Here is a 27,467-nt window from a genome sequence, read left to right as displayed (position 1 = left end):
TCTATATTTAGACTGGGGCCTACTCTCACCCCAGCTCCTGAGCTCCCGTCTCTGTGAGAAAGAAAGAGCACAAAGAGCTCTCCAGACACCCGGGTCTGCAGCCTCCGCTCCGGCTTAGAGCCAGAACTCCCTCAGGCCTCCCCGGGTGAGTGGGGCTCGGCACCCTGCCCCCTAAAGTCCACCCTCAGATCCTGGACAGCCCGTAATGGCTGGTTGGTTGCTTTACAGCTGTGGGTTTGGGTTTTATTTTTAAGACTTTCAAATGGCAGAGTCGTGTTTCCACTGGAAGGTCTGCAGGAAGCGGAACCCAGGAAACAGCCCAGGCCAAATATTGTGTACTCTGCAAAGCTCTCTGATGCTGCTGACGGGCACCTCTGGGGGATGGCGAGAGCACAGGCCCCCAGGCTCCTACAGCTGACGCCTCGGGAGCCTGGACAAGCAACTCTACCTTCCTGAGCCCTGGTGTCCACCTCTGGGAGGGGCGCCGGGTCATAATCACAGTCCCACTGAGCCATGTCATGCCAGCTGGATGAGCAGCGCCCGCACAAAAGAACTGTTGTTTTTATCACTACTATTACTATATTAATTGCAGTATTATTTCTAACAAAAACAATTTATGTGATGACGAGAATGATTTCTATTGTTACCATGACTTAGCCTCATGATGGTCAGTTTCCTGAGTGGCAAATGGGACCCAAAACCCCTCCTCTTCTGAAACTGTGGGTGATTTCATATTAGTCTTCCTGCTGACACATTGCGTCTGTCTTCTGACCATGAACACTCAACCTGATGAGTGTGAAAGGCGTTTCTCGTGCAGAGTAAATGCTGAGCACATCAGGCGACCCTGCTCCTGTCTTGGGTTATTGGAATTCAGGCTGCCTGTGATATTTCCTTCCAAACAGGGGAGCAAGCAGCCCGCAGGAAGCAGCTCCCTGAGGTGGGTCCAAAGCCCTCTCTACTATCACATAGGTATGCCCCTGCCAGACACCCAGGCCACAGCTGCCCTCTGCTGTCCCAGGTCGGGAGGTGGCCGTGACATCAGGAGGCCAGACAGAATTTCCTGGGCCCCAAATCAAAGTGACAGGTGATGCTCTGACACACAGCCCTGACATTCTCTCCACCCAGGCAGGCTGGGGGTCAAGGCAGAAAGAGGAATCAAGTCAGGAATCTGGAACCTGGCTTGAGTCCTGCCCTCCACCATCCCAAGCAAGCCATGGGCTCACCTCTGGGCCTCTGCACATGCCACTGCCTGGGTCTGATATTCCTTCTCCCATCAGGTCTTTAGCTGAGATGGCCCTTCTTCCAGGAAGCCCTCCCAGACCACCCAGACAAGGGCCCACTGCAGCACCCCCAGAAACAGCAAGGCCTGGCTTCTCACCCCAAGCGCTCAGCCCCACCAGTGCCGCCAGTCCCTCACTTCCTCAGTGCCATTCCCACCCCGATGCCAGGGGTGAGCACAGGATCCCCACCCTGGGAGGCTCTACTAGCCTCCTCTGGCCCATTCTGACCCCTCAATGGGGAGCAGGCAGCTTCCTGGACAAACCTTTACTATGCAAACATAACCCTACCACTGATAAGAGGATCATGACAAGGCCAGAGATGATGACACGTCAGTCAAGCATCTGTCCAGCCCCAGGCACCCAGCACACAGATCTTTAATCCTCGCGGCCACCTGGCGCAGGAAGTATGCCCATCCCCATTCACAGGTGAATAAACTGAGGCCCCACGAGGTGAGGTCATTAGCTCAAGGGCACGTAGACGCTAAGAGGAGGAGCTGGGCTTGGACCAGCCCTGTCAAGATGACTCAGAGCCCTAGCCCGGCAGGAGGAGGGGCTGGCCCCGGGAGGAAGTGCCCATGGAGGCCATGATGCCACAACCAGGTCACCTCCCTATTCAGAAGCCAGGGTGGGGCCCTCAGAGACCATCCAGCAACACGGGAAACCGAGGCCCAGAGAGGGAAGGATCCTTGCCCATGCCCTTGGAGGCTGCCCTACCCCTGCCCAGAGCCTCTCACCTTGCGCCAGAGCAGCTGGGCCTGCGGCAACCCAGTGCCCTCGATCTCGTGCCGCATGCTGTTGAAGAGGGCCACGCCATACTGGTCTTCGTAGAATCGGAGGAACTCCGTCAGGATCTTCCCGGTCTTCTCTGAAAGGGAAGGACAAACGGGCTATGAGGTTGGCATGACTGCTTCCGGCCAGTGACTCTACGCCAGGGAGGGGCATCCGCCTTGCCCCAAATCCCAGCTCATAAAACCGTCCACACGGGCTCCGCACTTGCATCTGCGTTGCATTTCTGGCCGGGGTGGGGCCTTTCCCACACACGGCTGGGTGAGCCTCTGGGCGGGAAAAGGCGATGACCGTGACGGTGAAACCAACAGAGACACAGAAGCCAGCATACAAGTGAAAAGACGCTCGGTCTCACCAGCCGGCAAATGAACGCAAACGGGAGGTTTCCTTTTCCCCATCAGGCCAGCGGGAATGCGGAGAATAGGCACTCTAACCGGGGCTGGGGGAGTGGCAAGAGGGGACTGCGTGTTTGGAGGGGGAGGGTGGTCGTGTGCACAGTTCTAAGTGTGCATGGGGGCCCTTGCTCCTGTAGGAATCCAGCCCACAGAATGCACCAGAAATTGCCAGAAACAAGCCAATTGTGTATGGGGGGTGGGAATGATTCAATACCCAACAGTTCACTCAGGCTGGACAGAAGATGAAGGGGACCTGGGTACACGTAACAAAAGGAAGGTGTCTGCACTCTGCCGCGTCAGGAGCTCTACAGACTCCCACGTTGAACAGCATCGCATTTAAGATTATTCCTGTAGGTGCATGTGAGTTATTTATGCTTGGGGACCTCAAAGAAGAGGTCCAGGAGGCAGCACTCCAGGCTGTTAAGGGCGGCACATCTGAGTGTGGGAATGAGAAGCAGAGGGCGAGTTTCGGGTTCTGTTTTATTCATTTGTTTAGCATTTGAATTATTTTATGAGCATGACTCTTTTTGCAATTAAAAAAAAAAATTCTAAAATGAACTCATCTACCGGATTAACTACCACTTTGCAGTCACTGGCTGTTGGCCTCTTCTGCTAAAGCAGGTTTTAAACAGAGAAGGGGATGACCCAGGGTGTAAGAGCAGGCCCAGCACTCGCTGCCCAGGCCTCCCTATTGACAGATGAAGAAACTGAGGTCCAGAGAGGGTCACGACCCACACCAAGGGGCCTCCTCCTTGGGCAAGACTTCCCTGTCCTGAGTAGCTGGACTTGGGGTCCATGCTGGCCCACTGTGCAGATCCCCTCACCGGGCCTCAGTTTCCCCCTGTACTCTGGGAGGACCAGCTCAATCATGGACAGGCCCTACCACCTCTAACAGTCTTGGACTCAAGATTCCAAAGAACTGGTCATTTCGCAAATAAAAAGGGGCTGACACGACGCCATCCCTCCCACGGCTGGCCCCTAGATAGCAAGAGTACCCAGCAAGAACAGCACTTCATTTGATCCTCTCAATAGCTCTATGGGGCTTCCCTGGTAGCTCAGCAGTAAAGAATCTGCCTGCAATGCAGGAGTCACAGGGGACACAGGTTCAATCCCTGGGTCAGGAAGATCCCCTGGAGGAGGGCATGGCAATCCACTCCAGCATTCTTACCTGGAGAATCCCAGGGACAGAGGAGCCTGGCAGACCATAGTCCAAAGGGGTTGCAAAGAGTCAGACATGACTGAAGTGACTTAGCATGCATACAATCGCTCTGCGGGGTGTGGTTGGTGTCATCCACATTTACAGAGAACATTGAGACTCAAAGAGGTTAAGTCACTGACACAAGGTCACCCAGCTAGTGAGTGAGAGATGCTGGAATGCAGTCCTGGGGCCCAGGCAGGAGGTGGTGGCTAGGGAAAAAGGCTGAGAGGAGGTGCCACACCCCACACCAAGGGTCTGTGGCAGACCCACTCCCTCCACCCCTTCCAGAGGCAGCTCGGCCCATGGGTCCCTCTTCACAGGCCTGCGCTTCCCTTCCTGGAACAAGCTCATGTCTGTTCAGATTCTGTTTTCAGGGGAGGAAGGGGAGAACAAATGAGGAATTTGCTTTGAATGCCTATTTTTTAAAGACCATAAACAACCAGAACTCTCTCAAAGGCCATGAGAATTGTTCTGAAAAACGATGAGGTGGGAGGGGGTGGTGGGGGAAGAGATGGGGCGATGAACTGGGGCCAAATAGAGAAAATAGGATCGCAGACAAAGGTCCACGAAGTCAGAGCTACGGCTTTTCCAATAGTCATGTACGGATGTGAGTGAAAATGAAGTTGCTCAGTTGTGTCCGACTCTTTGCGACCCCATGGACTGCAGCCTACCAGGCTCCTCCATCCATGGGATTTTCCAAGCAAGAATTCTGGAGTGGGTTGCCGTTTCCTTCTCCAGGAGATCTTCCCAACCCAGGGATCGAACCCAGGTCTCCTGCATTGTAGGCAGACGCTTTACCATCTGAGCCACCAGGGAAGTCTCCCATGGATGTGAGAGGTGGACCATAAAGAAGGCTGAGCACCGAAAAATTGATGCTTTTGAAGTGTGGTGCTGGAGAAGACTCTTCAGAGTCCCTTGGACTGCAAGGAGATCAAACCAGTCAACCCTAAAGGAAATCAGTCCTGAATATCCATTGGAAGGACAGATGCTGAAACTGAAGTTCCAATAATTTGGCCATCTGATGCAAAGAGCTGACTCATTAGAAAAGATCCTGACCCTGGGAAAGATTGAGGGCAGGAGGAGAAGGGGACAACAGAGGATGAGATAGTTGGGTGGCATCATCGACTCAATGGACATGAGTTTGAGCAAACTCTGGGAGATAATGAAGGACAGGGAAGCCTGGCGTGCTGCAGTCCATGGGCTCGCAAAGAGTTGGACATGACTGAGCAACTGAACAACAAAGGAGAGCAGACAATAATAATATTGATAAAACATGTAGTCATCATCACAGTCGCTCCATTTTATTAAGTATTAACCCCAGTCGATGGGGTGGGAAGGTTTACATGCATGACCCCAAAGAATCTTCATGAAAACCCTAGGGAGTTGGTGCTATGGTTTGCCCATTTTAGGGATCAGGAGGGTGGCAGACCCAGGACAGGAGAACCAGGTTCTCAGCCTCCAGCCCAGGCTTTGGTCCCAACCCTTCCTCAACAGACACCCAGCGGGCACTCTCCCAACAGGCAAGATGGGTAGGTTTGGCCCTTGGATCTCAAGGGTCCTCTAGCCACAGCTCCAGGATGCCTGCCTCGGCCATGGTGCACCCAGCCTGATACAGCATCATATCCAGAGGGGCCAGCAACTGCCCTGATCCTCGGGGAGACACCCCCCCGGAGGAAACTCCCACCCTGTGCCAGGAACTCAAACCCAGATCTGCCTGACTCATAGCATGCACCTAGCTGCCAGGTCAACAAAGACCAGACATCACATCCAGGCAGGGAGTGGCTGGGTGCAGAAGGCCCCAGGCTGGACTGGGGAGGACCGGAAGGGGAGGGCCCAGCCAGGAAAAGGCCCAGGAATCACCCTTTCAAGGGGCATCGAGGCCCATGTCGAGTGGGACTGTGGGTTGGAGAGGAAGCCAAGAAGTGAAAACAGAACAAGGTGACCCAGATGGAGCCAAAAGGCAAAGGTGAGGCCTGGAGCACTGGAGCTGAGAGGGGCAGAGTAGGGGGAAGAAGGAAATTCATCTCTCGCGCTAGGATGCAGATGGGTCCAAGTAAGGCTGTGGGACCAGAGTCCAGGAGGGGAGGGCACGAGCAGCGGGGGCGGAGAAGTCACCTGGCAGAGGGTGGAGAGGGGAGAGGCAGAAACGTGGGGTGCCTCACTCAGAGGGAAGGAGAAGACGACCCCATGGGCCCTGGGCCCATCTCACCCAGCTGCAATGACAGATGTGCCTTGCCACTAGAACTCGAGAACCATACACACCTGGGCCTGTTTTCAGATAAATTCCTTGCCACCTGAGATTCCAGAAGCAAACAGACCAGAGAACATGGGATCTCTCAGTGATCCAAATCTGCTCCCCAACTTGGGAGCCTTATGGATGGGGAGATGGAGCGAGGCTGGTCTCTAAGGACTAAGTACAAACCCCAGGAGCGGGGCGCCTGGCACAGGCAGGGGCTGAGCCAAGAAGTTACTGAGTGCCCACTTCTGGGCCACACCCCAGGGGGCTGTGGACCAGGCTGGGAGAGAGGTCAGGGACTAGGAGGGTCCTGACACAGCGCCAGGGAACTGGGGGGCTCAGCTGAGGTCTGGCAGCAGAGGGGGTGCTGGAAAGGGAAGACCGAGGGGGAAGAGGGCCATGGGAGGGCTTCTTGGCATCCCTGAAGCCCATTCCTGAGAGACGCCCTAAGACAACTTGGAGGAACCGCCACGTGCTGATGCAGAAGATGAGGAGTTGGGGACGAGGTGTCGGGGCTGGAAAGACCTTGGGGAGGAAGGTGGGGTAGGGGCGTCCAGTCCCCTCCAGGGACAAACAGCTCCCAAGGAGGAGTCCTGAAAAGTGTCCCTAGTGGCCCCTCCAGCCAGATGCTGCTGAAGGAGGATGTAGGTGGGCATCCCGGCCCTGGAGAAGGCTCCTCCGGCCTGCTGAGCTCCAGTGGGGGTAGGGGGGGGTCACAGCCTGGGCAGCCCTCTCCCTGTAAGACCCACTCAGCACCCCACTCTCTCTCCCTCCTTGCCCCCCTGCAGCGGTGAGCTCCCTGGAGTTGCCAGAGGGCTTTTATGACTCGGTGTCCCTTCCTGGTGTCTGTGAGTGGTCCCCAAGACCTGAGGTGTCCCTCTCTCCTCCACACCTGCCTGTACGAGCTCTTCCTGCTCCCCTCACACCTTCTGGAGACACCACAGCCCAGGGATTCAGGGCCTCATCATCCCAAAGGGCTTCTCCAATTACTCAGTGATAAAGAATCCACCTGCCATGCAGGAGACCCGGCTTTGATCCCTGGGTTGGGAAGATCCCCTGGAGAAGGGAATGGCAACCCACTCCAGTATTCTTGCCTGGAGGATTCCATGGAGAGGAGCCTGGTGGGCTACAGTCCATAGAGTTGCAAAGAGTCAAACATAACTAAGCGCCTGAGCACCAACACCCCAAAGGGGGCTGAGAGCCAGAGAGGGTGAGGGGCTCACCTGAGATCACATACCCAGACCGAAGCAGTTAGGGTTCTAGTCCACAGCCCGCTGACCCCCTCCCGATGCCGGACTCTGACCACTGCCCACAGGGCATCCCTCCCCCGAGAGGGCGGGGCGGGAGGGGTTGCCCAGCAACCGGGTTGCTGCTGGGAGAGCCTGGAGGGGACAGAGTGCAGGCCTCACCCACCTTCCACACTTTCCCACACATCTCCTCCTTCCTTTCCTGCACTGACTCAGGCCTAGGTGCTGTCAGATGAAGAGATACGAGGGTAGTGACAGAGCCCGCCTTCCCGCCTCAGGCCCCGTGAGGTGGCCAGAATCCCAGTCCTGAAGACCTCGGCCCTGTAAGCTACCCAGCTCTCTCAGAGGCTCAAGTTGCCCGTCTGTAAAATGAGCACACCCAGAATCCAGTTCCAGACCTCCACAAACGTGACTGCTATAATCGCAATCAACCTTGAATATTCATTAGAAGGACTGATGCTGAAGCTTCAATACTTTGGCCACCTGACTCAAAGAGCCGACTCATGGAGGAGACCCTGATGCTGGGGGAAGATTAAGGGCAGAAGGAGAAGGGAGTGGCAGAGAATGAGATGCTTGGATGGCATCACCGACTCAATGGACATGAGTCTGAGCAAGCTCCGGGAGATGGTGAAGGACAGGAGAGCCTGGCGTGCTGCAGTCCACGGGGTCGCAAAGAGCCAGACAGGACTGAGCGATCAAACAACCACAATCATGGTCCTCAGAGACTGCTTGGAAGTTTTGGGGTTTTTTTTCAATTATTTATTTTAATTGGAGGCTAATTACTTTACAATATTGTGGTGGTTTTTGTCATACATTGACATGAATCAGCCATGGGTGTACATGTGTTCCCCATCCCGAACCCCCCTCCCACCTCCCTCCCCACCCCATCCCTCGGAGTCATCCCAGTGCACCAGCCCTGAGCACCCTGTCTCATGCATGGAACCTGGACTGACGACTGTTTCACATATGATAATATACATGTTTCAATGCTATTCTCTCAAATCATCCCACCCTCACCTTTGCTTGGAAGTATTATTAGCAGGTATAGCGACATTAAAAAAAAAAAAAAAAAAAAGGACCCGGAAGAGAATCACAAAATGATAAGGATCAGCAGCTCTTCAATAAACAAAAACCTGATACAGGGAGGGCTCCCAAGGAAGAAGGAGCTGCACAGACAGAGGTGAGGGGTGAGGACACTGGCCTTGTGCAAGGCACACGCGGGAACCCGGGCTCCCACCTGACCCTGGGGGGACTCCCGGGGCCAATCGCTGGGCCCTCCTGGGGCCCCCTCCCAGCACCTCCTGCCGAATAAGGAGGCAAGCTCTCCCCACTCAGACACAGGGCCCCACGCACACCCCCTCAGTCTTCAAATGGCCTGGAGGTGCATATAGGTAAATAAACCCTCTATTTACAGGGGAATAAACCAAGGCCCAGAAAGGTTAATGGTTCACAAAAGGTCATGCCCCTCATCAGTCCACAAAAGCTCCTGAGCACCTTCCTGGGACCTCCTGCAGGGCTCGTGGTTTCCTCAGAGCCCAGGAGGGCAGCCCCTGAAGGCTGGGGCTCTGTGCCCAGCCACCACTGTGTCCTGTGACCCCAGGGAGGCACTGCCCACCCACGACCTCTACCTCCAGGCAATGTCCGCAGCAGGAAGGCGCTGGGCTCCGCTGGGATCTGAAGAGGCCACTGCCCAGGACGTCGGGGCCAGGGCGAAATACACACAACTCTCTCCCCCGACCCGGAGGCTGTTTTGGAGTCAAGCCTTGAAGCAAGTTGGTTGCATCCTTATCTCTGATTCTTAGCAGGACTGGAACGGTGGATTAATGTCTCTCGAAAGGCCATCTCGCTCATAGTCAACAAAAGCTCCTTGAGCACCTCTGGGACCATTGAGGGTGATCCAGGGGACCCTCCTTACCATCTAGTCTTCCTGACTTGGACCCTCAGCACTAACTCCCAGAAGGGACCAGGGTGCCTCGCCACGTAGGACTTCGGCACGTTCAACAGCTCAGGTAATGCTGAGAGATCCTGTCACCTCCAGTTTATAGATAAGATAACTGAGGTGCAGGGAGACTTGGAGACCTTCTGAAAGACACTCAGCTTAGAAGGTGAAAGAGGTGGATTCTAAACCTAGTCTCACACCAAAGCCCGCACAAAACCCCACCTCGTAAAGCCTCTTCATTCCCAACACAATTTCCAAAGCCCTGTCTTACACTTTCCTGCTGGGTCTCCACCTGCTCCCAGAGGTGAGCAAGGCAGGTTTTATAGTCCCATTCTACAGATAAGGAAACCAAGGTTCAGACAGACAAGGTGACTTTTCCAAGGTCACGCAGCTGGCAACAATCAGAGCCAAGAGTGGTCTGGGGGTCTCCAGCCCCTGTCTGGTGGAGCCAGCAGGGAACCTTCACACCTCCTGGGAAACTCGCTTGTCCATCTTCTCTGGACCTCAACCTTCCTACTGGAAAAATGGGTGGGTGGGTTCCTATCAGCTCGGCTGATCTAAAATCTCAACGACGATCTCATCAGTGCTGTGCTGGCCCCAGAAGCTGACTGGGGTGCTGGTCTCAGCACCCGTTATCTGAGCTGCTGGTGAGTCAGCTTGGAATGGGAGCTGACCACAGTCCCCTCAGGCTGGACTGGAGAACTGGGGTGCGGGTAGCAAGACTCAGCATCACCCCTCACTTGCCAACTCAGCACCATCTCCACTGGGCATGCAGCTCTAGGCTTAAACTCTGCTCCCAACACGCTGTGTGGCTTAATCAAGGCACTTCCCTTCTCTGAGCCTTTGTTTCTCCCTCTGCAAACAGCACACCAGTATCTGCCTAGTCAGTTTATAAGATCACTGGGTTAAAGAGTGCTTCCCAGGTGGCTCAGCTACGGTATAGAATCTGCCTGCAGATGCAGGAGACGCAGAGATTCAATCCATGAGTTGGGGAGATTCCCCTGGAGGAGGAAATGGCAACCCACTCCAGTATTCTTGTCTGGAGAATTCCGTGGAGAGAGGAGACTAGCCGGCTACAGTCCGTGGGGTCACAAAGAGTCAGACACAACTCAACACGCACTCATGGGCTAACGAGCAGAATACACTTCATCTTGGCGAGGGGGAGGCGTGTCGCTAACGGGGCCCCTTTTAAGCACCTCCTGTCCAAGCTTCCTCTAAGCCAGGGAGAGGCCCCTGAAACAGGGGCTGGGCAACCCTGGCCTGGCCCAACTTCAGGGCCAGCACCACCAGCAGGCAAGGCAGCCGGAAGCATGTTAATCTCTGATTTTCCAAACTGACAACATTAAGGATCACGCTACTTCCTGCACTCAGATAGCGGGGGCTGGGCAAGAAGTTGGGGAGGCCCTGAGGTGGCCTGAAGTCCCCTGGAAACTCTGGGGGCCATTGTGCTCAGAGAGAAGGGGCTTGCTGAGCTGACGATGGGAGGAAAGGCTACAGGGGTCCACAGAGAACGGGCCCAGAAAGGTGAACCCGAGAGCCTCCATGCCAAGCTTAGGAGATGCTTTGCCTCCTCGTAGACCTCCCAAGCCCAGCACACGCCACACCTGTGTCGCGTGGACCATCCCCCAGACCTTCAGCTCAGCCCTGGAGAGGTGGTGTCTGAACTGGAGGAATGTTTCAGACGAGGAGGCCCAGCCCCAGAGAACTGAGCCCTGCCCAGTCCCTCAACTGGGGAGCAGCAGCGGCCAGATCTGGCCCAGGTCTGGGACCCACCTCCACTCTTACAAGGCGCCGGGAGGAAGGGGACAATCACCAGCCAAGATCGCATCAGCCCCGGCCCAACCCCAGGGGCCTCGCGCTGGTCCCAGCCCTGGACTGGCCCGAGCTGAGGGCACCGTGCCAGACCTGACCCTGGCTCGTCCGGTCCCTCCAGTGGGTTCGGGGGCCACACCTCACCCATGAAGCCGGCCAGGTTTCAGGGCTGAGAGATTTGCGGACTGAAACCAGCACCCTGCAGGGCGGGGCAGGCCCACAACCTGCCTGCCTGGTTCCCAGAGCACTGGGGGGGTTGGAGGGGGTGGGGGGAGCAGACCCAGGGTGGGGAGGTGGGCAGGCAGCCAGGGATACCAACCCCACCCGCCCCAGAGCCAGGAGAGGCAGAGTGGGGGCAGGGACCGAGCTTGCCTGCGTCAGAGCACTCCAGAGCGCCTCCATCTCCATCACCGGGGAGAGCAGGGAAAGCGAGAGGTCCAGAGCACTGGGGACACCCTCCAAAGGCCACACAGCAGGTCCCGGCAGAGCTGGGTCAGCATGCCAGCCCCCAGTGCCTGGCCCAGGGCTTCTCTGCTCCATCACCCCTCTTATCATTATTAACACATAGCCGCAGAGGCCACGTGCTCGGCAGCCCTGCTGCACCCAGGTTCGCACGAGTCATTTCATGTGTTGTCCTCACTCTATACAGGAGAAAACTGCAATTCAGAGAGGTGAGGTGACTCCTCTGGGGACACACAGCTGGTCAGTTATATGGACCCCAGAACAGTCTGAGTGTTAACAGGGAAACAAAGTTTTGGCAAATGCATCTCACCTCCACCTTGCAGACTGCCAGCCACTGGGGCTTCTCACCACACTGGCCGGGTGGGTGGCCACGGTCAGAAAGGCTGACAAGGCTCCCACTCAGGACCTGTAATCAAGGGCAAAGCCAGGAAGCAGGGGGTAATGACAGGCTCCATCGGCCAGCAGGGGAGGGGGTTTGGCAGCCCGCCTGTGAGAAGAGCCTGAAACAGTAGCTAGAATCCTGCAGAGCCAAAGGCAAGAAGACAGCAGGACAACTGGGCGGCGCCCAAGGGGGACAGCCGAACCCCCGATGGGGATAGCGCCCAGAGAGGGCGAGGGGCCGACCCAGGGTCATCCCACTTCTGGGTGCCTGTGCCCCCCAGCACACGGCCATCAGGGTGGTGGGCTTCCTAACTGACTCGGGGCTGGTCAAGAGGCCAGAAGAGCTCAACCCAGACTACACCACTAGTTACTGCCTACCCTCGCGCCCAGCCCAGGCCCCTCCCAGCTTATTCCTGCCACAGCCTCCAAATTTCCCCCACCTCCACTCCTGGCTTGCTCCCTGTCCTTCCCACACACAGGAGCCACAGGGATCTTTTTGTTAGAACTCTCACCCTGAACTTCCCCTGCTCAAACGCGTCCGTGGCTTCCACTGCCTTGAAGACAAAGATCCAGCTCCTCAGTGCACCCGCAGACCCCTGAATGCCCTTCCTCACCATGGGGTTCCCCCAGGTCAGGGACACCCCTCCCTCCTCACTCTCCAATGCCCCTTCCTCCCGGGAGGTCCCTAGGCTGGATGGGACCTCCACCCACTCCCGTAGCCTCCCCCATCCCCAGTGATCTCAAGATGGGTAAGGCCTGTTCCCTCTCTGATGCCCCAGACAGCACCCATCTAGAACTGACCTGGCACAAAGGAGGAACCAACAAGGAGGAAACCCAGAGGGAGAGGCCAGAGGCAGAGATCGTGAGCCAGGTGGGGAGCCACCACCCCATTGAGCAACACAGCTCCCCACACACACCCCAGAGATTTCTCACCGCAGAAAGGAATGCCCAACCCGGGAGCCGCAGCAGGGGTCCCAGGACTACGAGAGTGCCCAACGCCCTCCTTCTCCCCGGGGAAGGGGGCTGCCACCCTCGAAGCTTCCTCCTGACTGGCCTCAGGAGCCCCGAAGGGACCCTCTGCTGGGTACCCCTTCCCTGGGGCCAGGCATCTCCCCATAATCTGGCAGCCCGTGGCCCACTGCAGCCTGGGAATGACCGACCCCTTACCATGCGCCAGCTCCATCCACGCCTCACATGGAGATGAAGACAGCTCTGGGAGGGAAGGTCCCCACCACCCCACCACCCTGCCCTGTATTCAGAGAGGGAAATGGAAGCGTGGGGGCAGTTAGGGAGCTCACCTGGCATCACACGCCTGGTGAGACACGATGCCGACTAGAGATACCCAGCACCCTGCAGGAGAACTTTTCACAGAGCCCTGGCCAAGCCCCGGGAGGTGGGGACATCTGTCACCCTTCCCCGCAGAGGAAACAGAGGCTGTGAGACCTGCTGGTTTGTCCCAGGTCAGCCAGCTGTCAAGCGCTGGAGCCCAACTCCAAGCTAGGACCTGAACCCAGGCTCTCAGGCTGTGGCAACACTCGGGAGACAGTCACACCAAGCCCTTCTTAAAGGATCTCACTGGACCCCGGAGACCAAAGTTCATCTATTGCTGAACTCTCAGCACCTGCCACAGGGCCTGGAACACTGCCCTCAGCAAACACACCATGCCAAACTGGATCCAGGCTCTCAGTCCTGCCTCCCTCCCCAATGCCTTGTGCTGTGCCCTCTGCCTGAAGTTCCCTTGCCCCTCATTAATACAGTTCAAACTCTTAGCCAGACGTCATTTCGTCCATCACAATGCTCTGCAGTTTCACATTTGCATGCAATTATAATAATAAGCGGGCCATGAGGTAATACATGCAGCACTTAGCCCAGTGCCAGGCACAGAGGCAGCTGCCATATGTGTTAACAATTACCATCTACGTTATTTCCTTTAACCCTCACCCAGAGCTTCCCTGGTGGCTCAGTCAAGATTCTGCCGGCAATGCAGGAGACTTGGGTTCCATCCCTGGGTCGGGAAGACCTCCTAGAGAAGGAAATGGCAACCCACTCCAGTATTCTTACCTGGAGAATCCCATGGACAGAGGGGCCCGGCGGGCTACAGTACACGCGGTCGCAAAGAGTTGGGCACGACTGAGCGACTAACACTTTCACTTTCAGAGTTAACTGTTAAACCCATTTACAGAGGAGGAAAGGGAGGCTCAGAGAGATGAAGTGATTTCCCCAGCATCTCAGACGTACGAGCAAAACCAGGACGCGAAGCCCAGCCAGGCTCTGCTCACTGCTCTACCCCAGTATCGAGAGCTGTGCGGGCCATGGAGAAGGCGCTCAGGAGTCCTCAGTGACTCTCTCTGGCACATTCCCCACTCGCCCAGCAGCCCCGCAGGTCAGGCTGGCACCTTGGTCACGTCTGTAAGCCAGGTGCCCAGCATAGCACCAGTTTTAGGAGAAGAGAGTGGGTTTCTTACAGAGACAGGTGTGTTCGGGGCAGAGCTCGAAGCAAGAAGCAAATCTGAGCTCCCAATGGCCTCTCTGGGCCTTAGTTTCCTCATCTATAAACCCCATGGATGGAGGAGCCTGGTGGGCTACAGTCCACAGCATCGCAAAGAGTCAGACACGATTTAACGACTAAACAACAACAATAACAAAATGGGCATAAGATGAGTCTTGCCCTCAGCTCACTGGGGTCCTCAGGAGATGACAGTTTTTGTTCACAGTCAAAGCGCAAGGTTTGTGGCTATGACCATAACCTTCAGCAACTACGAAAGCCCTGCAGGAGATACTGGGTTTTGCTGCTAACAAAGGGCCACGTGAGCCTTATGAAGGTTCGTGGCTGTTATCATAACCTTCAGCACCTGTGAAAGTCCTGCCCTGGACTTGTTCCCTCACTAACGGGCCAGGCACATACGCTGATCAGGCCACTGGACTTGGGAAAGGCTCTGTGAAATCCAAGTTCAAGCTCTCCACTGGGCAGATGGGGAGACTGAGGCTGCAGGAGCAGAGAAGAGGCAGCCAAGGCCCAGCTTCCCGGGAGGGCAGTGAGGGAGTCAAATCCAGGGGCTTCAGTGCCCAGCAAGGAAGCCTGCCTCTGGTCTTGGGGGCCTCTGGCCTGGAATGCTCTCCCAGAGCCCACCCTCTCCGCCTGGCCCTCAGGACCCCCCCCAGACGAGCCTAGTCCCCTGAAGACTCCACCACCGCAGCCCCTGCTTCTCCTGGGGGCTTTTTGCAAGTGTCATGACAGTTACACCACCCCCCACAGACAGAGACCCAGCACCAGGCTTCTATCTGGGCCAGGTGGGTGCTCAACAAACAGGTGCCGAAGGAACAGCCCCTGGTGGGAGGTCACCCGGTTTCAGATGCCGAAACAGTGGCCCCGGAGGCCTGAGGAGGAGGCTAGCTGGGTCCCCCATCGTGAAGGCGGCTTTGGGGCAAGGCAGCGGCGGGCGCGGGCCAGGAGGAGCCGGCCAGGAGCGCTCACAAAGCTGCCTTTACAGCTCTTCTCACTTAGCAAATATTTAACCACGGCTCAGCGACGCAGGTCTTCTGGTGGGAGAGTGTGTGTGCTGGGAGACCAGAGCTGAGAGCAGGGAGGGGGCTGAAGTGAAGGCCCAGAGAAGTGCCCCCCACCCCAGAAAGGTAGAACACAGACCCGGCCACCGGGGACTGCCCTGACACCTCGAGGAGGAGGAGGCGGCCGCCTCAGTGGGAGGCAGTCGATTCCCATCTTGACACAAACAGAGGGAAACAAAAGCTCTCTCATCCCCTCCGGCCCCTCCCTTGCCGCCTGGCAGAGCCCCGAGTCGGCTGCGGGCACCACCCGACAGTTGGTGGCTTGTTCTGGGAGCCTAGACCCAGGAGTCCCTGCTCTCTGGGAACACAGACGCAAGCTGGGCGGGTGAAGAAGGGGTGCCCAGGGCCCCCGCAGCACCCTCCACCCAGGGCAGAACCGGGAGGGGGGGCCCTTCCACTCCGGGGAGCACGTCTGGGATTGGGCTGCCCAGTCTGGTGTCCTGCACCAGACCTGCCACGGCCAAGGCCACATCCCAGGCCAACAGAGCCATGCAGGGAGGAAAGGAAGGTCAGAGGCCACCTGGAGGACCAACCTCCCCACTCTGCCCACCCGGCTCTATGTCCCTCATCCTCCTGGCCCAGAGAGAGCCCTGGCTTGGGAGCTGGACAGAAGTGGGACAAGTCCTATCCCAATGGTCTGGGGCCTCTCCTGAGCCTCAATATTCTCCTCTGTGGACTGGGGATAATTAGCTGCGGTCATCAGGCCAGGCACAGAGGCTGCTCATCTATTGCGGTGATTCTGTAAACACTAACCTCACCCGCCCAGTCCCGGTTCCTACTGGCTTCTCAGCGGCATCCCTCACCTCCATGCTCTTCTTTTCTTCCTCACCATGCCCCCTGGTGCCTGAACCCTTGTAACCTGGGGCCTGCCCATTGGTCACGACTGCCCCGAGGCCGTGGTGCCCCTCGACACACGCCTGCTCTCAGCCCAAAGTGCAGAGCGCTGAGGCTGGACCGGGCACCCAGGGCCCTCTGCCACAGCACCCTCACACTGGCAGGTGCCCACCACAGGCCCACTGTCCCCTTAGTGCCCACACTGGAGTTAAGACCCTGAGGTGCCCAGGCAGAGCTCCCTGCCCGAGCCCTTCCTCCACGACCAGCCTGGCATCCAGCATCACCACCGAGCCCCTCCCTGCAGCCACCAAGCAGCAGTCCACATCCTCTGTCGACCAGCTTAGGGTCAATGAAAAGGGTGGCGGGCGGCAAAGCCAAGGACAGGTGAGGGTGTCAGGGTTCCATCGTGCTGGCTGAGAAAGGTTTCATGTCCTCATTCATTCATTCATTCAGCAACCACAGGGCACTGAGCTTTCAGGAGTGAGTCAGACACACCCAGTCCCTGTTGTCCAAAGGAGACAGACTGTCAACAAAACCTACAACGGGACACGGTAAGTCCCCGGCTGGGGTTAGCAAAAGAAGCCAGAGGAGGGACGGCTAACCCAGTCTGCAGGATCAGAGAAGACTTCCAGGAGGAGGTGGCCCCCGAGACGTGAAGGGGTGCTGGTGAGGCGAAGGAGGACGGCTGGGCAGGGGGAGCGTGCCAAGCAGAAGACACACGGAATGCACAGATTCAGACACGCATTCAGTGAAACATTCATCTGTTCCACACATCTGTGAGTACCTTCCTAGGTCAAGAAGGGCACTTTCACAGCAGAGCGTAGTGTCAAGGTTCTGGAATTCAATCTTGGTTCCAATACTAGCCTCACTGGCTCACTAACTGTAGGACTTGGGACATGGGGCTGAATTCTCTCTGAATTGCAGTTTTCTGGGCTGTGAAGTGGGAGGAAGAGTAGTACCCACCTGGTCGGGGTTTCATAAGGATCAGGGAAATGAGGGAAGCCCCAGAGCCTCAGCAGATGGGGGCCAGTGCAGTCAGTGATGACGCCTGAGCAACTGACAGGAGGACGCACTCCGGCGGGTGGCCACCGGAGGGGTGGTCAGGCGGGCAGGGAGGTCTTTCACAAGCTCAGGGGCCCCACAGTGTGTCCGCCTGTGCTCCCAGTCGTTTTCTGCGATGTGTTTCATGCCATGAAATGGGGGCCAGAAAAGAAGAACCAAAATAGCAGCTATCTGGTCCCTCAGCGGGCTGCTCAGAGGATGGGAAGGTGACATACTTGGGGTCCACTCGTTCTGGGTCCTGGGCCCTCAGAGGTTAACCACTCAGTTCAGTTCAGTTCAGTTCAGTCACTCAGTCGTGTCCGACTCTTTGCGACCCCATGAATCGCAGCACGCCAGGCCTCCCTGTCCATCACCATCCCCCAGAGTTCACTCAGACTTACGTCCATCGAGTCCGTGATGCCATCCAGCCATCTCATCCTCGGTCGTCCCCTTCTCCTCCTGCCCCCAATCCCTCCCAGCATCAGAGTCTTTTCTAGTGATTCAACTCTTCGCATGAGGTGGCCAAAGTATTAGAGCTTCAGCTTTAGCATCATTCCTTCCAAAGAAATCCCAGGGTTGATCTCCTTCAGAATGGACTGGTTGGATCTCCTTGCAGTCCAAGGGACTCTCAAGAGTCTTCTCCAACACCACAGTTCAAACACATCAATTCTTTGGCGCTCAGCCTTCCTCACAGTCCAACTCCCACATCCATACATGACCATAGAAAAAACCATAGCCTTGACTAGATGGACCTTAGTCGGCAAAGTAATGTCTCTGCTTTTGAATATACTATCTAGGTTGGTCATAACTTTTCTTCCAAGGAGTAAGCGTCTTTTAATTTCATGCCTGCAGTCACCATCTGCAGTGATTTTGGAGCCCCCCCAAAAAAAGTCTGACACTGTTTCCACTGTTTCCCCATCTATTTGCCATAAAGTGATGGGACCAGATGCCATGATCTTTGTTTTCTGAATGTTGAGCTTTGAGCCAACTTTTTCACTGTCCTCTTTCACTTTCATCAAGAGGCTTTTTAGCACTTCTTCACTTTCTGCCATAAGGGTGGTGTCATCTGCATATCTGAGGTTATTGATATTTCTCCCGGCAAGCTTAATTCCAGCTTGTGTTTCTTCTAGCCCAGCGTTTCTCATGATGTACTCTGCATAGAAGTTAAATAAGCAGGGTGACAATATACAGCCTTGACGCACTCCTTTTCCTATTTGGAACCAGTCTGTTGTTCCATGTCCAGTTCTAACTATTGCTTCCTAACCTGCATACAGATTTCTCAAGAGGCAGGTCAGGTGGTCTGGTATTCCCATCTCTTTCAGAATTTTCCACAGTTTATTGTGATCCACACAGTCAAAGGCTTTAGCATAGTCAATAAAGCAGAAATAGATGTTTTTCTGGAACTCTCTTGCTTTTTCCATGATCCAGTGGATGTTGGAAATTTGATCTCTGGTTCCTCTGCCTTTTCTAAAACCAGCTTGAACATCATGGAGTTCATGGTTCATGTATTGCTGAAGACTGGCTCGGAGAATTTTGAGCATTACTTTACTAGCATGTGAGATGAGTGCAATTGTGCGGTAGTTTGAGCATTCTTTGGCATTGCCTTTCTTCGGAATTGGAATGAAAACTGACCTTTTCCAGTCCTGTGGCCACTGCTGAGTTTTCCAAATTTGTTGGCATATTGAGTGCAGCACTTTCACAGCATCATCTTTCAGGATTTGAAACAGCTCAACTGGAATTCCATCACCTCCACTAGCTTTGTTCGTAGTGATGCTTTCTAAGGCCCACTTGACTTCACATTCCAAGATGTTTGGCTCTAGATGAGTGATCACATCATCATGAATATCTGGGTCGTGAAGATCTTTTTTGTACAGTTCTTCCATGTATTCTTGCCACCTCTTCTTAATATCTTCTGCTTCTGTTAGGTCCATACCATTTCTGTCCTTTATCGAGCCCATCTTTGCATGAAATGTTCCCTTGGTATCTCTCAAACCGCAAGCTACCAGACCGTGGGGGACCACAGTGCGTCTGCTCCTCACCACGCAGTTTCTCGTGCTCCCTGCCTCTCTGAGCCTCTGCTTCCTGCAGGTGGACTCACAGGTGGACAAGGCTAAGGGCGAGGCTAGCTGGGAAAGTGCTTTGAGCTCTCCCAGGGAGGAACCACGGTGTCTTGCTTTCCTGGTGTCTCCTATTCATACCGCTGGCTTTGTTTTTCCTTTTTTGTCTTACTGAATTGGCTAAGACATCCCGCTCAACGCTAATGAAAATACCTCTATGGCGTCAGCATCAAGTTTGCTCAGGCTTGTTCGGTATGTGACGAATGACACTGTAAAGGGCTGAGTACCAGGTAAGGACTGCTACAGGCAAGGAGGGAGAACTTAGCTCATCTCTCACAACAAAAGGACTGGAAAATTCCAGGGAAAAGTGATGCTATGGGAAGTCAGCCACAGCCATGCCCCGGCCATAATGGAGCCTGTTTTGAGTGACCCACCATGGCAGACAGGATCCACAAGGGCTTTTCTATCTCAGGTGCCCAGGGGTGGGACAGGTGACCTTATTAGAGTAGGGAGCTCCCTGTCCCTGGAGGCATACAAGCAGGAGCCTGATGGCCAATTGGCAAGGAGGCTGCAGAGAAGATCCTGTCCCAGGAGGCAGGTTGGCAGTGAAAACAGACAGACCTAGCTCTGCAACTGCCGGTGACCTCCCCAAACCTCAGTTTCTTTATCCATAAAATGGGGGTAAGAACCGCATGCACAAGAGCAGCTCTTGTGAGGACTACCTCAGAGAATGTGTGCGTATCTAGCACTCTGCCTGACCGTTGGAAGAGCCCAGTGAATGCCAGCTGCCGTTCTAATAACAAGCAATCGCTAGCAAGTGCCAGTTACTGTGTCCAAAGCCTAATGGAAAAACCAAGCCAAGCTGCTTCCCAAGCTGCCTCAGGACCCAGACCTCTCCTCTGCTCCACCTATCTTCCATCCATCCATCCATCCTCCTATCCATCACTCTACCCCTCGCTTACACACACACACACACACACACACACACACACACACTTCCATCCATCCATCCATCCTCCTATCCATCACTCTACCCCTCGCTTACACACACACACACACACACACACACACACACACACACACACACACACACACACACACACACACACACACACACACACACACACACACACACACACACACACACACACACACACCCTGCCTGCAGTGCTGGCTGCCTGGGTCCAGAGGGAAGTGGCGTGGGGGCCCACAAAGGGAGACAAGCCCAGGGAAAGAGGGAGGGAGAAGGAAGACGATCAACTCTGAAAATTCACTCATGAGCTTTGCTGCTGAGCCAGAAGGAAACCCAATCCCGGGCTGGAATGCCAGCGACCCTCAGCATGGAGAGGTTTCATGCAGATGGAAAATGGAAAGTTTATTCAAATAACAAGACTCCCGTAGCCAGCAGAGGACAGGGGTCCCACCCCACCCTGGGGTCAGCAGCTGCAGGTTTCCTCGAGCGCCAGAGGACCCCACCTAATATGCCTCGTTCCAGGTGCCAGCGTGTCCCCCGCCTGTGGAAACTCTGCTCTCGGCCAACAGGCCCACGTTTCTGTGTCTGCTTCTCCAGGGGTCCCTTGAAGATGAGTGGGGAGGGGGTGCCCATCTCTCCCTGGGCAGTAATGATAGATTCTAAGCATGAGTTCCAGGCAAGGATGCAGGCTTTAGATCACTGGGGCCTGAGTCCAGGCACCTGACGGCCACCGGGTGACCCTGGCTCTCTAGCTCCTCGTCTGTCCAGCGAAGGAACTGGATTTCATCTCCCTGGACCCTCAAAGCTTTCCTCTAACTGTGACTGGCAGCCACGCCCCTCATTCATGGCAGAACCCCTTGAGTCAACAGCACAACTCAGGCTTGGCAATTAACTGGTGTCTGTTACTCCCATGAGGACAGGGACCCTGTCTGTCTCATTCATGACTGATCTCCAGCACCAAGCAGGGCAACCGAGCACAGGAAATCTTGTCCCTGACTGTGAGATGACACCAGAGCGCTCGACTCGGTCTCCCGGGCATCTTCAGGCACAGAGAGAGGTTGGGGTTTTCCAGAAATGTCAGCTCAGGCCTGGGGAGAGACCCTTCCCAGCCCTGGGAGGAGTGTTTGCCAGCGGCTCTCCCATCCCAATGGGATGCTTCCTACAAAGGTGAGGCTGCATCTGGAGCCAGCCAGGCCAGTCCAAGGTCACACATCAGCGGCAGACGCGGTCACCACCCCGGCATGCAAACCGAGCCGTCACCTAAGCTCGGATCCTCAGTTTCCTCTTCTGGCAGATTCTGTCAAATGATATAGCACCTGCACAGGGCCTGGGAAACTGGAGCTGAGCAGGCTCCACCCTTGAGCCTGGGCAGTGAGGGGGCTGGGGCGAAAGGGGGAGTGTCTGCAGGACTGTCACCTGGGGCAGGCACGCCACCCTGCTCCTGTGTCCCTCACGAGAACATCCCAGCCCTACAGAGGGACAGAGGCCCCAGCACTGTGAGAAACGACCACCAGCGTGCAGTGCCCATGGAGGTGCTGCTGCCATGGGCAGCAGGAACCATGGCAATAATCCCCAGTTTCTGGGAAATTCCGGTTCCCTCCAATGCTTGCACTCTCTCAGCTCTGGGTCTCTGCAGAGATGACCCTCTGCCTATGACTCTTCTGCCTTCATCCCTTGGGTCTCAGCTAGTCACCCCCTCTCCTAACAAGCCTTCCATGATCCTTCAAGTCTGGGTCACTTCTCCCTGGGGTCCCAGAAAGGTCTCTACCCCACCCCTAATCTTGGCTAGGGTTCCATGCTGAGTCCTTCCTCCCAGAAAAGGCTCTACGTGAGGATGGGAAGCTGCCTCCCCAGCTTGAGCACCCCAAGACCCGCACACGACCTGGCACTGAGAACAATGATGGGATCGATGGATTAATCCCATGGAAATGATTAAGGCTATTCAACAGAGCACTGTTTGCAACAGTGGAAAACAGAAACAACCCGTGTTCAGCAATAGGGGTTTGGCTGAGCAAGTTAAAAGGCAGACTATTGGGTCCATGATGGAATATTCTGGAGCCTTTCTACATGCTGCAGGGGGATAGCCTGGTGCAGAAAGACTCTGTGCTGGGGAATCAATCCACCACCACTGGCTTGAACCCCTCCCCCACCCCAACTCCTCCATCCCCAGCCACAGGCATCTCCCGGCTAGACACAGAGTTAACACTTTCTACTGAAATGGCAACCCACTCCAGTACTCTTGCCTGGAAAATCCTATGGATGGAGGAGCCTGGTAGGCTACAGTCCATGGAGCCGCAAAGAGTCGGACACAACTGAGCAACTTCACTTTCACTTTCTTTCACTGTTCTTCCCCACAGTAGCAGAAATAAAACCCTCTTGTTAAAGTCCAGCTAAGAAGTGTTGATGAGAAAGGGCTCCTTTCCCCGATTCCCCTGCTGGGCTCTCAAGGACGCAACAGGCGGTCTCCTGCCTACCCCCCTCCAGCTACAGTCCGGCTGTTCCCCTCCACAGATGGGCACCTGTCTGTACCCCAACTCTGGTGGCCAAAATCCAGCCTGACCTTCAAGACCCAGCTTAACAACTCCCTACCCCTAGCACTTCCAGAACCTTCTCTACCCCCCTACCCCCCGAGAACTTCCAGAACCTTCTCTGTCCTCTCCCTTTCTCCAGGACCACCTTGTGCTTTGCAACCACCCCGTGGAGGCTCTCATTAGGGCAAGATGGCTCTGATTCTGGAGTTAAAATACTAAAATTTTCCCCCAAAATACAGGCTATTCTTTTTTATTTGACATATTAACCATGCAAAAGACAACAAGAGAGAAGGAAGAAAAAAATTAAATAATCCATTATCCTACCACCACCACCACCCCAAATCTCTGATGGATTTCCTTTCATTTTTTTTCCTATACCTACACAGACCTAGTATTCACTTGCAGACACCCAGCTCATCTTTACTTTCAATGGCCACACGTTACACTATTGAACATTACTTACTGATAAACATTGTTTTGAGCTTCCTCGGTGGCTCAGACAGTAAAGAATCCGCCTGCAATGCAGAAGACCTGGTTTGATCGCTACGTTGGGAAAATCCCCTGCAGAAGGGAATGGCAACCCACTCCAGTATTCTTGCCTGGAGAATCCTAATGGACAGGAGCCTGGTGGGCTATATAGTCCACGGGGTTGCAAAGAGTCGGACATGACGGAGTGATGAACACTTTCACTTTCTTTCAGAGATTGTTGCTCTCCTTTTTTTTTTCTGTTGTAACCCAGCTATAATGTAACCATCTGGTTGCATTCAGGTAAATTCAGGGTGTGGACTGGCCAGGCGGATTCACCAGGGGCTTCTGCCACCTTTCTGCCATCACTCCCACTGGTGGGGGCGGGTGGTGAGGACCACCTGCCCTGGGCAGCCCTTCCCCACCCAGCCTATAGAGGCACCCAATGCCGATGGTCATTGTCCTAAAATCCAGATGACCACCCAAGCCCTGGGTGGGGTCAGCGGCAGGACCCCAGCCTGTCACAGTACCCATCCTGGAAGGGTCCATTTTTCTGACCAGGAACTGAGACACCAAGAGGGGAAGGGACTTGAGTCACTTGACAGACCCTGGGTGAGTCCCTGGACCTCTGCCCCTCTGCCCACGGGGCAGGCCCCCAGAAGCAGTTCCTCCCAAATGCTGCCACCAGCTCAACAGGAAAACAGAAAAGCTGAGCTGGGCAGCCAAAGACAGTTATTGTCAAGAGAGCCCTCAGACAAGCACCTCCAGGGCCCACGCAGGTGAGTTCTCTAGGAGCGTGGCCATCTCATCATGATGTGCCCTCTGATAATTATTTAATTAATGACTGGCTGGTAAGCACTTGTATACTACATCTCTCCAGCTGAGCCTTGAGCTCTAGGTGGGCAGGGCCAGGGGTAAAGGTGTGCTCCAGTGCCGGCCACACAGTGAGTCAGCAGGGGCACCAGGACCCAGGGGTCGCATTCCCCACCTGTCACACCAGGGCTCAGTCCTGGAGGCCCAGGGCACAGAGCGGTCAGGAGCTGGGGGAGGGTCAGCCCATCCTAGAGTGAGTCCCTGGGCCCTGCCTCTCCAGGCCTCACCCCTGGGGCTCAAGGACAAGAACAAAAGACTCAAAGCCAGTGAGTCAGACAGAGAGGAATACACGCCGGGAGGAAGGAAGCTGTGTGCTTGGCCGCACGCGCTCCAGGCCTGCGGTCTCAGACACGAGGTGGAAGGCAAACCCTCCTTCCAGCCTGGCCGAGGGGAAGTCAGAACCAGCCAGGGCCCTGACCCTGCCCACATCTGCCCCACCCTCCGAGCCCACTCTCAGCACCCACCAGATCCTTCTTTCAAATAACTTCAGGTCCAAATAACATCTTGTGCTTTGAGATGGAAACCTTGCGGGACATTTACTCATTCACTCACTGCTAAGCAATTAATTTAAACTAACAAATGTCAATAATAGCTATTCATTATTGAGCATTAACTATGCCCAGCACTGTGTTAAATATGCATAAACATAACTGATCAATGCACATAATGCAAATTATCCTTTATATTATTAAATCATAGCTAATGTAAGTGAAATGGTATCATCATTCCCATTTTACAGCTGGTGAAACCAAGGCATCAAGAGCTACAATAACTGTTCTAGCAGCTAGTGGAGCCAGCTCTGTCCTGTGAGGCCCCACCTCGTGGTGCTCATGTCACCGGCAAGAACCCCGGGGAGGCGCCCAGAGGAGGCCCCAACGCAGCTATTGAGAGTGGCCCCAGGGAACAGAGCTCCTGGCTGTGGGCTTAGTCTGTGGGTCCTCCAGGGCCTCTCCAGGTCTAGAACTGGGCCCAGTGGGCCCTCCAGAGACTCTCATCCATCTCCTTCACTGAACCACAGGGTAAACCGAGGCCCAAGGCGGAGGCCATGCCTGCCGAACTCCCGTCCACAGCGCTGGACTCTCAGAAGCCACAGTGGGGGTACTCAAGAAGAGGGGAGGGCAGCGGAGGGGCTCTGCCCCCTCCTCATACGGGAAGTCTCCTGGGCCCCCACCCGGGGAGGCAGGGTGTCCAGGCCCGACTGTAGCCCAGCCCCTTTGCCCACAGGGCAGGCCCCCAGAAGCAGTTCCTCCCAAATTCTGCCACCATCTCAACAGGAAAACAGGAAAGCTAAGCTGGTCAGCCAGCGACAGCCTGACCCAGAGTGGAGGTGTGTCTCCCAGGAGGAGCAGGCCGGCCTGAGAAAGTCACCCTGCCACCCCAAGAGGGGCCTCGCCTCCAGCCACAAAGACTCAGGTCAGGGCGAGAGGAAGGGCTCGCTGTGTTCAGTCACTTAGCACAAATCACCTTGCGGCCCTCCCTCTCCTTGAGAGAGGGATCACCCCCATTTTAGAGAGGGGATAACTGAGGCCCAGAGAGGGGAAGTGTCCTGCCAAAAGCCACACAGGGAGCCGACACTGCAGAGCGTGCCCTCGGCCGGAGCAGTGGTCGTCCCAGGGGGTCCGGTCTCTCCTCCTTCCTCTTCCTGGCAGCTTAAAATATGGCAGCGGGGGTGGAGGGGAAGGGAGCTTGGCTTTTTTTAATCCTCCACAACACCTCGCTGTCTGCGTGTGGACAGGCCTATCTGTGAGGCCAGCACAGGGCCGCTTCTCTCACGGAGGGCCGGAGGGCTTGTTTGTTTACTCTGTGTTCAAAATTATAACCTTCGCGGCCCCACCCAGGCCTGGCGCTCCTTCCTGACTCGTCTTTGCTGTCTGGGGCGTCCAGGAATGGAATGGGCCCCGGTTCCCGTCCTCTGAGACCCTGGGAATGTCTCTCTCCTCCTTCCGGGCCTCAGTTTACTCAGTTACGAAAACAGAGGAGGGAACTGGTCGGATGACCACAAAGGAGCCTTCCTGGCTACGAGGGAGGAGGGATTGGGCCAGAGAAAGGAGAGCGGCCACGGCCGGTCGGCAAGCTCTGAACGTGGGCAAGTGGGGCGCTGTGGCCAGAGCAGCCCAGACCACAAGCAAACCGCAAGCACCCCTTCCACGCTAACCATGGCTCCGCAGCCCAGCGGAGCCCGGACTCCCCCAAGCTCCAGTCCTGTTTGTCTTTTCTCCCCCTTTCCACCCGCACCTCCAGGGAATACTTCCAAAAACACAAACTAAAAAGCAAAAGCTAAAATGGAAACAGAAGTGCGGCTGTCAGCCCACTCCCCTCTAGAAGTCCCATCACTCCTGAATTCCCAGGCAGGCCAAGGACACCGCTCCTCCCCCAGGACTCAGCCAAAAGGGGGCTGCCATGTACCCAGCAGGTTCCACATGCCAGGAACAACTGCCTCCCAGAATCGTCACAGGGATCACCTTCCCATTTTATGAAGGGAACCTGCCCAAGGCCACAGGGCTTTCTGGGGCAGAAGCCAGTTGCCTCCTTGTCAAGGCTGGACGTGTTGCCTCTTGAGTTGGGCTGACCAAAGTTTAAAACCAACATGCACTTTGGAAACATAAAGACCCACTGTCTTTGTAACACAAACCACACTGCCTTCAGCTTGATGGAAGCTTCTTGGATGGCATGAGGCCCATGAGATCAGGGCTCGTGTCCCTGCTTCATCCCTTCTACCCAGCACAGGGCAGTTCTCAGAGAAGGCACGTCCCTCCACAGCAAGATGGCATTATGCAATAAATAATTGCTAGGCACCTGCCTTCAACACAGCCCAAGGCCCACGGGCTCCCGTAAGGTCAGAGCCAGGAAGCCACTAGAGACTGTGCTTGCGCCCCGCTGCACAGATTGGCAAAGGGAGGCCAGACAGGGCTTGCCAAAGGTCGCCTGGCACCAGCCCTCAGGCTCTCGCCTCCCAGCCTGCCCCTGTAAATGGCTCCTGGCAGGTGGGAAGGAATAGAGGTGGGTTAAGCACAAGAGGGTGAGTAGCTTCTGGCCCAAGGGACTCCTGTTCTAGAAGGTTCTGGCTTAACAAACTTGGCTGGACACAAATCAGCTCCATTCGGCATGGGGCATGGGAAGGAGGGACAGCAGCTGTGGCCGGCGTGGCCACAGATGTGTGGATGCGGAAGTGGGGTTCACACTTTCTGAACCACAATTCATTGTTTTTTTAAAAAAATCTTTTAAAAAATACATATTTATGTATATCTATGCACCGGGTCTTAGTTACAGGACATGGGAGCTTCAACCCTCACTGTAGCAGCATGTGGCCTCTTTAGCTGTGGCATGTGGGGTCCAGTTCCCTGACCTGGGATCAAACCTGGACCCCTCTGCATTGCTAGTGCAGAGTCT

General features: G+C 55.5%; 1 protein-coding gene, 1 long non-coding RNA gene and 1 other non-coding gene across 3 annotated transcripts in view; 1 reads left to right on the top strand and 2 right to left on the bottom strand.

Moving 5' to 3' along the window:
- The window catches only part of NIBAN2 (niban apoptosis regulator 2), a 54,244-nt gene that overhangs the window by 18,153 nt on the left and 8,624 nt on the right, over positions 1 to 27,467 (bottom strand). The window contains exon 2 of the mRNA XM_027966422.2: positions 2,015 to 2,145. Coding sequence (XP_027822223.1) covers positions 2,015 to 2,145 — 131 coding nt within the window. The remainder of the gene's footprint in view (positions 1 to 2,014; positions 2,146 to 27,467) is intronic.
- TRNAC-ACA (transfer RNA cysteine (anticodon ACA)) lies at positions 4,404 to 4,475 on the bottom strand. The gene has a single exon. It is a non-coding gene; the product is annotated as a tRNA-Cys (tRNA).
- On the top strand, positions 5,496 to 17,943 carry LOC132659377 (uncharacterized). Its single transcript, XR_009599740.1, has 2 exons — positions 5,496 to 5,625; positions 7,359 to 17,943. It is a non-coding gene; the product is annotated as an uncharacterized LOC132659377 (long non-coding RNA).

Source organism: Ovis aries, chromosome 3 (genome assembly GCF_016772045.2).
Source record: "Ovis aries strain OAR_USU_Benz2616 breed Rambouillet chromosome 3, ARS-UI_Ramb_v3.0, whole genome shotgun sequence".
Lineage (NCBI taxonomy): Eukaryota > Metazoa > Chordata > Mammalia > Artiodactyla > Bovidae > Ovis > Ovis aries.
The sequence above is the reverse complement of the archived record's forward strand: the minus strand, read 5'-3'. Positions and strand labels throughout refer to the sequence as shown.